This window comes from Carassius gibelio, chromosome B13 (genome assembly GCF_023724105.1).
Source record: "Carassius gibelio isolate Cgi1373 ecotype wild population from Czech Republic chromosome B13, carGib1.2-hapl.c, whole genome shotgun sequence".
Taxonomy (NCBI): Eukaryota; Metazoa; Chordata; class Actinopteri; order Cypriniformes; family Cyprinidae; genus Carassius; species Carassius gibelio.
In genome coordinates, this window is record NC_068408.1 from 4,866,427 (window position 1) to 4,882,791 (window position 16,365).

Sequence of the window (16,365 nt, forward strand, 5' to 3'; positions counted from 1 at the left end):
CAATGGGCTAACAAAAAAATCGACCGGGTCAGTATTTCATGTTTGTGTATTGTTTTATTACACAGTAATGACCGGTAACTTGATCAAGTTATTTGGTTTTTATTGTTATAACTTAGTTTTTAGCTAGTTCGTGATAGAAGAAAAGATCCCCCGTGTTCTGTGGTGCAGTTTAAGTAGTGACGCAGAAGGTCTATCGATGAAGCCAGGGAGTTTCACACGATTCCCAGGAACAAACACCATCAGGAGTACTTTTCTCTTGCTCTCGTGAATATGTTGAGGTGTTTTCTTCTGCTCTGGATCTTGCTGAGGCGTGCAGGTGAGAGCCAATATGTGTTTAACGTTTTGTAACTTTTCTTATAACCATTTCTTAGAATCGCACTTTTTTTCACGCTGAAGCACATTGTGGAAATTGCATTTGCCTTATCAGCAATGTTAAATTAAATCCCAACAGTAAAAGCGAACGATGTTTAGCTACCAGGCTGTGCAAACTGTGAATAAAAGTATAGTTCCCTTAAGGCAATTGAGTATAACGACGAGAAATTTCCTATGTTTTCTTAAGAAGCACTCAGACGATGAAAAATGACCTTTAATTTAAGCTCTGATTCGCTTGTAATTTTCATTCATCTCTGTGTTGCCAAAGAGTAGACCGACACCTTTAAAAACTTTTTTAAAAGAGCGGCGTTTTTTAAATATCATTATGTTTTACGAAAATAGTTGTCGTTTCTTTAAATGATACATATAGTTTTCCTAAATTTAATTTATACATTATATGAACAAAAGTACTGGGACGCCCCCTTCTAGGAACAGGTTTGAATACTTTCCATGAGTACAAATCTTAATGTTATAGCATATATTATAAAGGTATTTTAGGGAATTCTGTCCTTCTTTTTTTTATTGAAAACATTTGGACAGGACCCTTTTCTATTCTAACATGACAGTGTCTCTGTTTATAAGGCAAGGTTCAAAAAGAATTCAAATCATAAGAAAATACTATGGGATTATGACTTGGCTTTCTGCAGACCAGTCAAGTTCTGACTGAATCAATCATTTCTTTTTGAACCTTGCCTCATACACATAGGCACTGAAGAGGGTCCTGTTAAAACTTTTGGAATTTAGAAGAACAAAATTGTAGTTCGTCAGAGCTGCATGGTTAGTTGAAGAGCGTGGAGAGAGAACAAATGCACGCACTTTATTTCACGTCTTCTGAAGAGTTGACAACAAATACTCACTTACTCCCATTAAAAGGCTTGGAAGAGCAAGGAAAATGTTTAATTTAACTCTACACTATACACCTAAATGCTTGAGACGAGGCTCAGACATACTGTTACGATAACAGGACACAAAAGACATAGACTTACGGGGAGAGCACTGAAATGTTTGAGTGACATTAGTCACCATAGACAGAACAATTTAATTATAGCTACTGTGAGACTTGAAGAAAAAAAATCTGCATTGGTTTATTGAAACACATCTGTGATCCTGGACCACAGGATGCTTCGAGGGTGAGTAGAAGAATTTTCATTCTTGGGTGAACTAACCCTTAAAGACTGGTTTTGTGCTCCAGGGCCATTTATGGTTTGTGCATATCTTTAATGAATGGTTTTGTTATTCAGAATGCACTACCAGTGTACCAGTGTTGTGGGCTGCACAGACGCTGCCTTAAAATAACTTCTGTTAAGATAAAATAAATATTCACTTATACATGAAATGCAAGTGTCAGTTGTGTGAAAGAAAAGAAAAACTTTCACATGAGATTGTGTAAGCAAGAACAAAATGCTTTGACTTCTGACTGAACTCCTTCCATATAATTATCAAATTAGTCTACAGTTTATTGTGTATTTCAGCTCTGTCCATAAATCATGGTTTGAAAAAACAAAACAAAAGGATACAGACTTCCTTTTCTTTAGTTAAACACGTTTTAGGATTAATTATCCCAACCTGTTTCAATACTGGCTCAAATGTAGCCCGAATTGTATCAAATAGTTTTTTGTGCAGTAGACTGATAGAATTCATTGTGAAGAGTTGAGGAGGAACTGCTTTGGTGACGTATGTCTCCTTGTCAATCTGCCTGTCCACCTCACACAAAGGCTAAACTTTAGTTGCTTTTTAGAGTCTCAGTCTTGGCCTTTTAGTCAAACATTTGGATGAATAGCAGCATCTGCCTGTATCCTGGCATTCTTTGATGTATTGCATTCTTACCTTCTAGCGTCATGGCTGGTAACAAAGAAAAGAAGGTCAAGCTACTGTTGCTTTAGGCTTTAACTGTGTATTATTTATTCTTAAGCAGCAAATCAGCATGTTAGAATGATTTATGAAGGATTTGACACTTAGGAACACTTAGGAACACTCCACTTTTTTTTTTTTTTTTTGGAAAATAGGCTCATTTATCAACTCCCCTTGAGCGGATGCAGCAGACGCAGTGATATTAAGCAGTGCCTGGAAATAGGACACCTTGACCTGACCTGTGTCTTTTTATTTTTTTATTGCTTAGCTTTTAGACATTTTTGTGTCACATCCAATGACTTATCCAATCCAATAAATGGTGAGGGTTGGATTGGTGGTCAGCTGTGTGACGAAAGTGAGTCACCGGCTGAGGAGAGCGAGTCGTTCGCTTCGAGAGGAAAGTGATTTCTTCACTGAGGAGAGTGAGTCGTTCGCTGAGGAAAGTGAGTCGTCGGCTTCGAAAGGAAAGTGAGTCGTTCGCTGAGGAAAGTGAGTCGTCGGCTTCGAAAGGAAAGTGAGTCGTTCACTGAGGAAAGTGAGTCGTTCGCTTCGAGAGGAAAGTGAGTCGTTCGCTGAGGAAAGTGAGTGGTCCAATGCATGTGGAGAGTGTTTGATAAAGATGCACCAGCATCCTATCTGTGGTAAACTCTGTAGCTACTGGCAATTGTATGGTAAATTCCAGCGACAGGTCAGTATCCCTATTTTAGGACCTTTCGGCATGCCATAGAGATCCACGTCTAACAGCCCTTAAACACCAAATTGATATTGGTACATATACATATACAAAAACTCATCTTTGTGAGTATCCTCTCAAAAATGGTCAGTTATGTCTTAAGTGAAAAGAAGGAGTTGAGAAAGAAATCAGATGTGTACCATTATACTGAATGAATTGTCTCTTAAAGTGACAGCGCCTAATTTACTAGCTGCTGTCAGTGAGAAATTAAGAAATTAAACGGGAGAAAGTCATTCACTGCTCTTTACTGAATTACTTTGTTGTTTTAAAGGTCCTATGACATGAAAATTTCACTTTCTGAGGTTTTTTAACATTAATATGAGTTCCCCTAGCCTGTATATGCTCCCCAAGTTTCTAGAAATTTGAATCGGTGTAAATTGAGATTTTTCTATCTTTCTCTGCCTTTGAGAAAATGGAAGCTCAAACGGGCTGATCTTGAATCTCCTCGTTGTGACGTTGTAACGAGAATTGTTACCTCCCCTTTCTCTGCTTTGCCCGCCCAAATATTTACATATAATTCAGTTGCAATGTCAGCACAGGCGTTTCAAACAGACTTTTATGATATGGATTCGACGGCACTGGCACAAACAGTGAGTAACAGTGTTCATTAATGCCTGATCTGTGATCAGTGATTTCTGATGTGTAGCTAATCATTCAAGTTCACACAGACTTTCTTTCTAAATCGTTTAATACTGTTTATGCATCAGTGAATCAAGCCAGTGACTAAACGATCAACTTCACGTTGTTTCTCTTAGTAGCATGAAACAAATCTGTTATTTAAATTGTGATTTAACTACAGAGAGCGATCAAAGAACGCTCGCTTTTTTCCGGAGCTGTTACACATCGCGAGTATATCTGCACACTGGCCCAAACTGACGTTACAATGAATGACGCTGTTATGCTGCACAACGGAGCTCTTACTGTATTCATGTGTTTGCTGTTAGCTGTGGTGAAAGCATTTTGTGAGAGAAAACGTGTTGCAATAATGACGAGATCACTGCATCCACGCGATAAACAGACTCATGCTCATCACTGCAGCCTTTCATGTGATGGGGAAAAGATCGAAAAAATAATTATATAATCAACACTTCCACGATTCGTCAATCTCGACAGCTCTAATAGTAAAATATATATATATATTTGAGAGGGGTTTCACATGTAATATACATTTCGAATGCAAAGATGTCAGCCAATCACAACAGTTGTGGTTTACTCTGAGTCTCACAGCAGACACGCCCCTTCAATCAGAGCATTTAAGCCAGAGGGCTAATGTCAGGATATAAAAATGCTTTTTATTTCTAAATTTTAAATGTAAAACTCATACTAACAATATAAATACACCTAAGGAAACATTAAAAAGCATTTAAAGAAAAGGAAATAATCCACGTCATGGGACCTTTAACAAGAATTTATCTTAAATAATGTTTAATTTATATAGTGAAGACTATGCAATGCTATATACATTTGATTATTCAGTTTCTGTACCCGGACACCTACAACCTTGAAAAAACGTAAACATTGCTTCATTGGTTTATTTGTGCTATTTACGCAATTTCAAACAGGGACCACCGGGAAAAACCTTCACCAGGGCCCTGCAAACCACAGCTACGGTCCTGCTCTGTTGCTTATTTACATGCATCCTGTAACTGCTTAAACTACCATGGCAATCATCTTACCACAGTTTTTCATCATCCACATTTTGTTTAATTTAATTTCCTACCGTATTGGAGAGAATTTAAAAGAGGCCAGTTGTGGGTCTGTTGTGCTGAGAACTATGCTCATGTGTTTACATGAGGCATTTAAAAGTTAAAGACTAAATGTATCATTATAAAACTTCACAGTGTTGCTGATCAAATATAATGTGGTTTACATGAAATTAATATTTTTCATCAGGTTAGACAGGTCTCTACCTGTCCGTCAGTTGTGTATATCCACCTTGTTTGTAGGTTTTTTAACACTTTTTCTGCGTGTTTGTAGTTTTAATCAAATCCTCGTCCACCACACTATGTGTTGTGAGCAATATTATCCATTAGAGTGTGCATCTCTCATGAGCCGGTCATCATCCACAACACCACACAACACCTCTCACACTACACAGTACACACTGGACTACATTTCCCATGCTCCATTGCACCAATTGCATTCACCTGTTAACTATCACACACAGCTGCCACCAATTACACAGCACAATCATCAGAAATGCTTTATAAGCACTGGACTTCCTCTCGTTCATGTCTGAGTATTTTTTAGCCTAGCTACCTTTCCAAGCAATTCCTAGGTTCCTGTTTCCTTGTCTTACGGGTTTGGAATGTCATTAATGACATTTTTTGTGTAAACTAACCCTTTAAGGGCACAAAACAGGCAGTTTGGAATTCCCCGTACGTCACCATTCTGAAAATTTGGGATGTTATTTATATTTGTGTAATGCAGGCCGAGAATGCCTAATCTGGAGCATCGGGATACATCTGTGCATTTTTTTGGCCATGAGGGCTGGTGTTGTTATGACACTGGCTTGACACAGGCTATGAATGCTGTCCATATGCTGCCTGCACTCACAGCAGTCAATTGAACCGAAGAATTGACAAGAGTTAAGTTAAATTAAGTTATAAAGTCTGAACTAATATATATATACATTTGCATTTGCGAGAAAACGTCCGACTTGTGAAAGAAAATAAATAAATGTTATATAAAATGTTAATAGTAATAGGTTTAAATAATATCTCATGCTGCAATGCCAATACATTGATTCTGTGCGGGAGTCTACCAGAAGTTAAGATTTTGGGCCACAAAAACATGCATGCACAGTACCGTTTGTCAATGTTGTGCTGCTGCTGAAATGTCTATATCTATACTTGATATATGCGTTTGACTGCAGTAACCCAGTAAAATATAACCTCATAGAAATGCAGAAGCCACTGTGGGTCGGTGATTTGCTCCACCCAATAGTCCACCCAAAATATCCTGTTATCATTTACCCTTATGGTTCAAAACTGATTTTTGTGTGTGTATGTGGAACACACAGCAGCCTTTCATTATCTTTAGGAGCTGTAATTAGATCTCTGGTTATAGCGCTTGTAATGAGACTGTCATGCTGTGATGGTGTAGCAACTGTACATAAGGGAGGCTTTGAAGAGGCAGACAGGTAAACAAGGATTTTAAAGGGGGGGTGAAATGCTATTTCATGCATACTGAGTTTTTTACACTGTTAAAGAGTTGGATTCCCATGCTAAACATGGACAAAGTTTAAAAAATTAAGTTGTACATTTGAAGGAGTATTTCTGTTCCAAAAATACTCCTTCCGGTTTGTCACAAGTTTCGGAAAGTTTTTTTCGAGTATGGCTCTGTGTGACGTTAGATGGAGCGGAATTTCCTTATATGGGTCCTGAGGGCACTTCTGCCGGAAGAGCGCGCGCTCCCGTATAGCAGAGCACTGAGAGCACAACAGACTTCACTAATCAGAGCTAGAACATCGCGAAATGTCACAAAAGGAGTGTGTTTTTGGTTGCCAGGGCAAGACAACCCTGCACAGATTATCTAAAGAGAAACAGCATTAAGGGACCAGTGGATGGAGTTTATTTTTACAGAGCATCAACGGAGTTGTGTTTGTGTTTGTTCCCTGCATTTCGAAGATGCTTGTTTTACAAACAAGGCCCAGTTTGACGACGGATTTGCACATCGTTTATTTCTTAAGGATAATGCAATCCCAACGAAAAAAGGGTCACGATCGTGTGTTGGAACCGCAGGCGGTGAGTAAAACTGCTTCAAATATCTCTGTGTTATTAACTTAGCTATCAGCGCGTAAGCACATCAAGTAAACAACATGCGATGTTGTCATCAAACTGCACTTTCCACATGTACAGCTTAAAAAAATAAAATAAAAAAAAAGACGACAAAGTGGAACTTAGTCATTTTCCAAAACCGCTGAGCAAATATATACAGTTTCAGTACATACCACAGAGACGTCGTTGTTGCTGCTGCTCTTGTTAAATTTCAGCCTCTGGATCTGAATCTGGATCATAAATAAACAGCTGAATCTGACTGTTAGCAATGGTTTGTTTTGGTTGGTTTTGTCCTCACGTAATGTCACAGCTTCCAAACGCTCTCAACGCAAAAGCCTACTGGCGCTCGTGATTCTTTAGCTCCGCCCACACGTCACGCCTACAGACGCTCGTGTTTTTCCGGGAAAAATCGGTACAGACTATCTTTCTCTTATGAATATAATAAAACTAAAGACTTTTTGGAGTTATGAAGGATGCAGTACTACTCTATAGGTACTCAAGATTAACAGGATATTGAGTGAAAACGAGCATTTCACCCCCCCTTTAAAAAAAAAAAGTACAGTTTTTTTGTGCTAATGAGAAAACAACATAAAAAGCATGTGTATGGCGTATGCATGTGTAAACAAGTAAATTGTGCAGAAATTTAAAAATTAAGATATTAAATATCAGTCCCAGTTGACTTCATGAAAATGCCTATTCCAGAGCTGACATACAAATCATAACATTTGTGTATGTGTGTGTGTGTGTAAAAAAAATAATGATATTATATTGTATTATAAAATATTTAGTTGCTGAGGTGTTTTGTACTTAAGTTCTAAGCAGCCACCCATTATAATTTATTTCCTTCTTGTTTTCTCGTTATAACGACTTAATTTTCTTGTTATCTCGACTTAACGAAAGTTTGTTTTCTCGTTATAATGACATGAGTTTTACTGTTGCTGTAGTAACAAACTCAACTTTGACAGGCATCTGATGGACAACCATTCAGGCACTCTTACTGTAGCCTATATTTCAGCAAATTTTGCTTCGCCTAGGTAATAATGTCTACAATATTGTACATAAATAAAGGCTGATCAATCACTGTTGATTTTTCCAAAGACAGTACACTAAACCTTTTGTTTTTGTAAGTAACATGTTTAAATGGCAACACCGCAAACACTTCACAAGGATGCAGAACTATTCCAAAATCTTTTAGAGCTGCTTGGATTAAACTCACTTTTTATTTTCCCTTTATTTGATATAAAATTATATATAATTTGTAAGTTTTATTAGTCATTGTATGCTGTGACAGATATCATGTGCGTTAAAAGCTTCTGTTTGAAAAGAGCATTCATGTGTACATGTAGTGTGTGTGTGTGTGTGTGTGCAGAAAAAAATGATTACAACATATAGAAAAAAACTGAATTAAATTAGCCTATATGCACTTTACATATACATCACATTTCTCATCAATATGGTTAACAATAAAGATTAATAATAAGGAAAAGAAGCACATCATTAAATCCCATCCTACTGTAGATAAACAGAACATCTCCGCTTATTAACTAACAATCATGTGTCTAAAAGAAGAACAAATAAAGATATAGGTTTAAACAGAATACAGTGACGTCAATAACATTGGTTTTGAGAAGCAGTTATTTTATGACACCGAATGCGTTGGTGAAACTCATGCATCTAGCAAGAACTTAATACACAAATTAATCATATTGATTCAAGCATTTAACATTTATGTCAGTAATGAACAAGACTGCACAAATTATAGCGATCACGAGGAAGGTCCACGTACAGTAAAGAGCATAGTGGACAACACCCCATCAGTTATTTTCAGGTCTATAGTGCCACCTGCTGGCACAGTTTTGTAACTTCTTAGAGAAAATTAAGTCATTATAACGAGAAAGTGACTTTCGTTATGTCGAGATAACGAGAAAATTAAGTCGTTATAACGAGAAAATGACTTTTGTTATGTCTAGATAATGAGAAAATTAAGTCGTTATAACAAGAAAATGACTTTCGTTATGTCGAGATAACGAGAAAAATAAGTTGTTATAACGAGAATACAAGGAAAAAAATTATAATGCATGGCCGCTTAGAACTTCCGTAGTTTTGAGTGCATTAGAAGGATGTTGCTAGTGTGTTTTGTGTGGTTTAGATTCGAGTTTGGATTTATGGAGGACAGTAAGAAACAATTTTAGTAACTCCATAGCAGCTGGTAAAAACAGCTTATGCTCCTAAAGTAAAACTGCTGGTTTTCAGCAAATGTAAGTTGGCCTACATGGGAAAGATTTTCAGGAAAGACTGTATGTATGAAACCCTAAATGATGGAAACTGGAGCCAAGCCAACTCCAACATAGTTTTTCACAGTTAAGCACAACTGTTACCTCACTGTGATTCGGTCTGGCACTTACAACCCCAATTCCAGAGTTGGGACGTTTTGTAAAATGCAATGAAACCAGGAGTCTGTGATTTGTTCATTCTCTTTAACTTTTATTTAATAGACAAATTGACAAATAAAAGATTTCCAAAGTTTCACTAACAAATGTAAATGTGTTTTCTAAATAGGGTTAGGGTTATTGTCTAAATAGCTTTTTGACGGTAAAAAAGTTAGAACACAGTCAAAATAAAAGTGAAGGTTACAGAAATATCCACCCACGGATATTCTTTGAATGGGGTCCTTTGTCTGGGTAAGCTGACCCAACGCAGTCTGTTACAGTCTGGACTGGAAACATTTGGGCATTTATGATGTTTCTTTAAACTGGAAATTTGAACCTGAAATCACAGGGGAACACTCTCAAGTAGGGTACGAGGTCTCCAGAACACGCCTTTAAATCCCTTTCATGTGGAAAACATGTGGTTTATAACATCTGGGAGCACACATCTGCCCTTTAAATACAAGCCATGAATGGGCGTTCCTTGTTTTGCCTCACAGAAGGTGGCAACTCTAGTCTCAACTCTAGTTTGATCGCTGCCCAGAGAACACAGAGCCATGATACTTTTTTTTTTCTTGTTGGTTACATAAGAGAGAAATCTGTTCATACTGAGCTTAAATAGTAATGCTGTTTCCAACCCCTGGAAGCTCAAGTTTTATTCTCTCACACACAGAAAAAAAAGAGTATCCCAGAAAGACAAATAAGCCTTATCTAATTGAAAGATACTAAAGAATATTGCTAATGTTACAGCTCTGGCTGGTACTGCAAAGTCGTTATGTAAGGGATAAAGTTCCTCCAGCTGGTCAAAGCTGCTCTGCAGTTATTTTTGACTGAACATTTTTTAGTTTTTAGTTTTTGTTTTTAATGGACAATGATTACACGAGCATTAAATAAAATGATCATGAATAAAATAAAATAAAATACTTTTGTGATCATTTTATTTCATGCTTGTGCATGACAGTATACTAATAAAAATGATGTGCCCCCACTCTCTATTATAGATCAGTGTGTGTCCCATAGTAAACCAAATAAATATTACATGATAACGGTTAAATACTCTCTCTCTCTTTATCTTTCTTTTCATTTAAGGATTCTAAGATAATTTTTTTACCAAGAATAATAATATAAAATTTAATAAAATTATAATTAAGTGCAGTTTAATGCACTTGACTGATTTGCTTAATTTTTAAATGATATGTTTCATTCTGTTTTGACTTGCCATTTTAAAGACTACATTTTAACAATACTACACTGTAGATTAAAATGCCTGTGAATAATTTAACCATTATCATGCAATATTGTATTTATCTTGTTTATCATGGGTCACATAATATGCTGCCAGATCTTAGCCTGATTTGGGCCACATATCACTGGACTGATCTGGGCCACACTCCTCCCACCAACAAATAATTGCTGGATCCCCGCTGTGCCATCATTGCCACACATGGCCCAGCTCTGGCTGAAAGGGTACATGCCATTGCCGAAAGGAGGCCAGCAGTGCCACCTTGAAGCCACATGTGGGCCAAGTCCGTTTGCTATGTTCGATGACACCCGGTTTATGAATCCTGCATTGAACTCACAACTCCAGAATGGAAAAGCAATCGTCAATAAAACGACTGCAAAAGGTTTTAATAATACTGCTCTGGTATAATAGTTAAGATTACACTGCATGGAAGGATTTTTCAAAAATCCATTAAAGGGGCACTTTAATATTGGCTAATAACTGATATAGTCCTAATATATTTATGTATTCCAACTCGGGAGTAACTCCATGCTTCTTTCCAACGCAATTTAGCTTTACTCTATCTGTTCCTGAGAAAAAGTTTTTTTTTTGTTTTTGTTTTTTTTTCAAATTGCACATAAAACGTAGATTTGACAAAGAGGATTATTTTAAGTTGTCTGCTATGTTTAAACATGTTATAATGTTTAAATGTAGTACTGCAAGTTACTGTAGTGTTTTCCATGTCCTCAGCTCGTGGCTACATAATAATTGTAAATATTAAAAATGTTTATTATATAGATATATTATATTAACAACTTATTCTAAATTGTCGCTTAGAATAGTTGCATTTTGAAATAAAAAGAGTTAAAAACAGTCAAATAAAAATCTATGACTCTAAAATCCTGACACTCTAGTAAAACTATGTGTTAAGATCATTCTCACCATTTTCAATTGTGTATAACTTTAACCTGAACATGTTTAATGTGTACTATATAAGGAGACTCATAAGGGTGCTTTATAGCAGAGTTATTTAGGAATCAAGATAGAAAATACACACCATTGTTTCCTTTGTACCAGTTCTTTTTTTTTTTTTTCTTCTTCTTTCTTTTCAAATATTTTTCAGTTGTATGCCTTGATGATGGCATGCTTTCACTCCTGCTTTTTGCTGACAGGAGATTTTGTTAGTACTGTATTTTTGTAGTTTACTGAATGACTAAAATGTCTTTATAGTAAACTGCCTCTAGATAAACAGTGTCCTTCTCTCTTATCGAAGTGCCAGGATTCCCATGGCCATGAAAAAGATTTACATTTTGAAAAATAATAATAATAATAATTATATATATTTATTGTATTAAATATGAAAATTCATTCTTCAGTAACAAATACAAATGTCATGCAAGACCATTCAGAGGTCCTGGGAACATTGGGGGCTGAATGCAGGCCAGTTATCAGAATGTATTTTATGGTTATTGTAGTTTACTCCTACATGGTTTCCGCGGGGCCATAACAAGTAATAAATTTAACAATAAGAATTTAAGGCCATAAAAAGTCATAAAACCTCCGGATTTTCCATACAAGGTCATAAGAAATATTTAGCCACATCTTAAATTGATATGCTAGTCCATTAATTTGTTCTTCCATCAAAATGCGCTCACAGCAGCAATGGCATTCATTTGTTTCGCCTGTTGTAGTTCTGTATGAGGAATCTGGGTGGTATCACACTGGTATCACAGTGTTCCAGAACTACAAGGTCCATGCGACAGCATACAGACTTGTCAGAAGGACTTTCACAGAAACCCATGCAAACTCTGAACATACTGTATCATAGTGGTGGGCGATAACTGCTAAATTTGATCCGATACCAAATACATATAGGGTCAGTATTGCCGATACCGATACCAATACAATACTTTTTACTTAAAAAAAAAAAAAAAAACTTTTGTGTAGGGGAGAGCAGTAGGTCTATGTCATTTTTTTCTGAGGTGAATGAATGATAAATTATTTAGGCAATATTTTTTATTAATGTATTAAAGTCCACAAAATTATTAGTTATTAGGCACTATAGAATGAATTCTTTGCAGCCTTTTAAAAAATAAAAATAAATAAATAAAGAAAAAAAAATCTCTCCCTTTTCTCTGGTTTTAAAAGTTTCGCTGAACAGAGTTAGTGAGTCACGTGACGACCCAACAACGAATCACAGCAGAGCAGCAGGAGAGGGAGGAGTAGCAAAGCAGCAGCAGAGGTAGAAGACACGAGCAAAGTATAATGAATGTAGATGAGAGATATTTAAATTAAAATATCGATTCAATTACAATTGTATCGATCCGATTCCAATACCAGTGTTGGCATGGATACTATTGATATTAAGATCAATCCGCCCACCCCTACTGTATCATACTGAGTCACTGCTTAGCTTTATTGAAATCATCCTGGCTATCACAATGGGAAAATGTACCTTTAACGATCTATGGCTCGTCGACGGTGAATTTAGTAGCTGGCTCAAGCCCGTCGCTAACAATCGTTATCAAGCCTATTCCACTTTGTATAAGACGTTGGAGCTGTCTAGTTTAGGCACGAAAGCCTTGAAGTTGCATGCAAAGTTAGAAAAGCATATCGTTGCTGTAAGGGCCTGCAGCGGGTGCAGGCGATCCGTCAGTTTTGTTCGGCTCCGTCACTAACGTTACCTGGTCCAGGTACAGCGCGGGATTCTGTCTCTGTCGCATCCAGTGCCACACACAGTGGTTTCGGATCAACCTCCACACTGAAAGCGGAGGTCCTGTGGGCAGGGCCGTCACTAGTGGGGTGAAAGGTGGTGACGATTATAGGGGCCGACGGCTGAGGGGGGGCCCCGGCGATCTCAACCGACTCAGCTAGATTAAAAACAGGCCACTGCTGCGCGTCGTCACGAAAGCTTAACATTTTCACGTATTTTTAAGCCTTACCACTTGTCGATTTAAATATTAAAGCATCCAAACACAAGACGCGGAAAAGCTGAACAGAGTAGCTGGTTACTCGCGCGCTGTGTTCGGTGAACGAGTTCGCAGTTTTGAGCGAACAAAAGGATGTGAAAGAACCCAATTCAGTACCACGGTGTTCAGGGCTCACGCAGAGAAAGGCGTCTCTATAAATTAAAATCCTAATAGTCATAAAAAGGTCTTAAAAAGTCTTATATTTGACTGATTAAACCCTGCAGAAACCCTGCTTATAACTGCATGTGGCTTGGCTTTATGGAAGTCACCCATTTTATCTTTTTAGTCATCCTTCCAGGCTGACCTTGTGTTTTGTGTAATCATGTGGTAACAGCCATGGACCACATACAATTTATCATCACACTTGAACAAACCCAGTAACCATATCCTTCTGCTGACATGCTGACAATGGCTCTTTTACCAAACGTGCTGATGCACATGTACTCACAACAGACAGTTTGCGAGGCCTTTTCATATATATAATCATTTATTTAATTTTTACAACATTTTAACAACTGAGACATAAACAGAAAGAATTTTACATACATTTGACGAACAGAAATGGAATTATGAGTCCCTGAACAGAGCGGGAGTCAATATCAGTATGAAAATTTCACATAATGGTAGTGACCTAAATGATCATCATATATCATTTTAAAATATGCTGGGACTGCTTTAAAAGTACTCAAACTATTTCATTTTGCAGACCTAAGCACTTTTTGTATGCATAAACAAAATGATAATAAAAAGATTTTAAACAGATCAAAAATATTGCTTGGGTGACTGTCTACTAACATGTTGGCTATTACATGTTAAAATAAAGTTTTGACAAAAGAGAAGTTTTAAAAATAAAAAAACACTTCACATTTCATCCTTTAAATCATTACAAAAATAATAAAAAATAAAAATAAATGATGAGCAAAAATGCTAAATTAAATGTATTTATCTGCTTCATAAACTATTCTACATCCCTTACGAAAAAGAAGTTTATTCAAGTGTGCTATTAGTATACTTCTTTTAAACTAAAATAGGAAAAGCATGCTTTTAGTTGACTTTTTATGTACTTAAAATGACATTCCAAGCTTTGGAGTGTGGATCAACTCATCTATGTTTTGATTATCATTCTGAATTCAATTAATATTTTTTCAGCTGTTTGTTCAAAATGTTATTTCTTTTTTTTTCCTTTTTTTTTTTTTACGAAACTTACCCACATTAAAGTGTTTAAAAAAAGAATGCATGAATACTTTTTTTTTTTTTGAAGTTTTGTATGTTCAGATATTCATATCGCAAAATATATACAAATTCAAACCTAAATAGGGACATAGTAGTATTCTTAATGTATGATGTAAAGTTCAATTAAAGAAAACTTATGAGTATACTTGCAGTATAAGTTTACTGAGACTATACTTCAAAGTGTACAAAGTATTTAATTCGTAAACTATCAGTATACATATAAGTTCTCTTTAGTATAATTGCAGTACAAACTACAAACATAGAGGTAAACGAGTTGTGAATTTAATGTTTGCTACTGTTATACTTAAAGTATACGTAAGGAGTAATTGACAACTAATGCAGTTATTAAGTTATTAGAAAGAGAGCGAGAGCAACAGAGGCACACACAAACACACAGAGAGAGAGAGAGAGAGAGCTTGTGTGAATTAGGCTAACGTACCTCTGTGCATCCCTAAACACTCTTCTGCCGCAGCATCTCTAAACACCGCTGTTATTACATCGCTATTGAGAAATGTCATGTGTAGCCTTTTTAAGTTGCTATACTACATAGGCTAACAGATAAAATTGTCAGGGCAGCGCTGACAACATCAAGTCCCAAGGAGTACTGAAACAGTACACTTACAAGTATACTACTAGAACACAGATATTTGTATACTTGCTACATAAAGTATACTTAAAAATATACTTGAACTTTACTTAAGTATACTTAATTAAATAAACTTTAAGTATATTACTTATTGGTAAGGGATGGTCTACCTTATTATCCCAAGTGTTGAGATTTTTTTTAGAAAGCACATTAGCTTGTTTTCCACCTACCAGTTAAGATTTCCAACCAAAATTTGGTCCAATTTTCACATTGGTCTGAACAGAAATGGCAGACGGGGTAAATGAAAAGCAAATGCCATTCATTCTTTCATTAAAAAAAAAAAACGCACTAAAACAAAACCCACACTGCATGACGCATGTGCAAGAATTGTTTATGCTTCACTGAACACACATGAAAAACATGTAAAGCTTATTTGGATTTTCAAAATTCATTTTTTGTACAGTGTCCTGAAAAAGCAATGTTTCTTTTTTTGTTGAGTTTATATACATTCCAGAGTTGTTAAATAATACAGATTTCTTCTACAACCAAACATCCTCTTACTCTAATCTTTCTTTTCTCCAGACTCCTTTAGCGTCACAGTACCCTCCAGTCCTATACTCGTGGACCGTGGAGCCACAGCTCTTCTTTCCTGTGAATTTGAACCAGACCCTAACATCTCTGATTTGGTGATCACATGGCAACGGCAGGAAGACTCACGTGTGGTCCACAGCTTCTACTATGAGAGAGACCAGCTTGAGCGACAAAGCTCAGAATATTTAGACCGGACGAAGTTAAATCGAGAGGGACTCGCTGAAGGAAATGCATCCCTGAGTATAGTCAATATTGGACTGAAGGATGCAGGGAAATACATATGCTTAGTGAGTAACAACAAGGGAACTGACAGAGGAGTGGTGCAGTTGGTTTACACGGGTACGCCGGTGTTATTTTAGTATACTGTATTTATATTTAGTATACTGTACTCATATATATATATATATATATATATATATATATATATATATATATATATATATATATATTATTAGTAGCTTTATATATATATATATATATATATATATATATATATATATATATATATATATATACATATAAAGTCATGCCCAAAAATATGGACACTTGGTAAATATGATCAAAGAAGGCTGTGAAAATTAATCTGCATTGTTAATCCTTTTG

At 36.2% G+C, this 16,365-nt stretch overlaps 1 protein-coding gene across 1 annotated transcript in view; it reads left to right on the forward strand.

Annotated features, from left to right (window-relative positions):
* Positions 1–16,365, forward strand: part of LOC127970558 (CD276 antigen) — a 23,333-nt gene continuing 6,968 nt past the window's right edge. Inside the window, exons 1-3 of the mRNA XM_052573175.1 lie at positions 1–27; positions 175–316; positions 15,754–16,101. Of these exons, the coding sequence (XP_052429135.1) occupies positions 271–316; positions 15,754–16,101 (394 nt within the window). The 5' untranslated portion in view covers positions 1–27; positions 175–270. The remainder of the gene's footprint in view (positions 28–174; positions 317–15,753; positions 16,102–16,365) is intronic.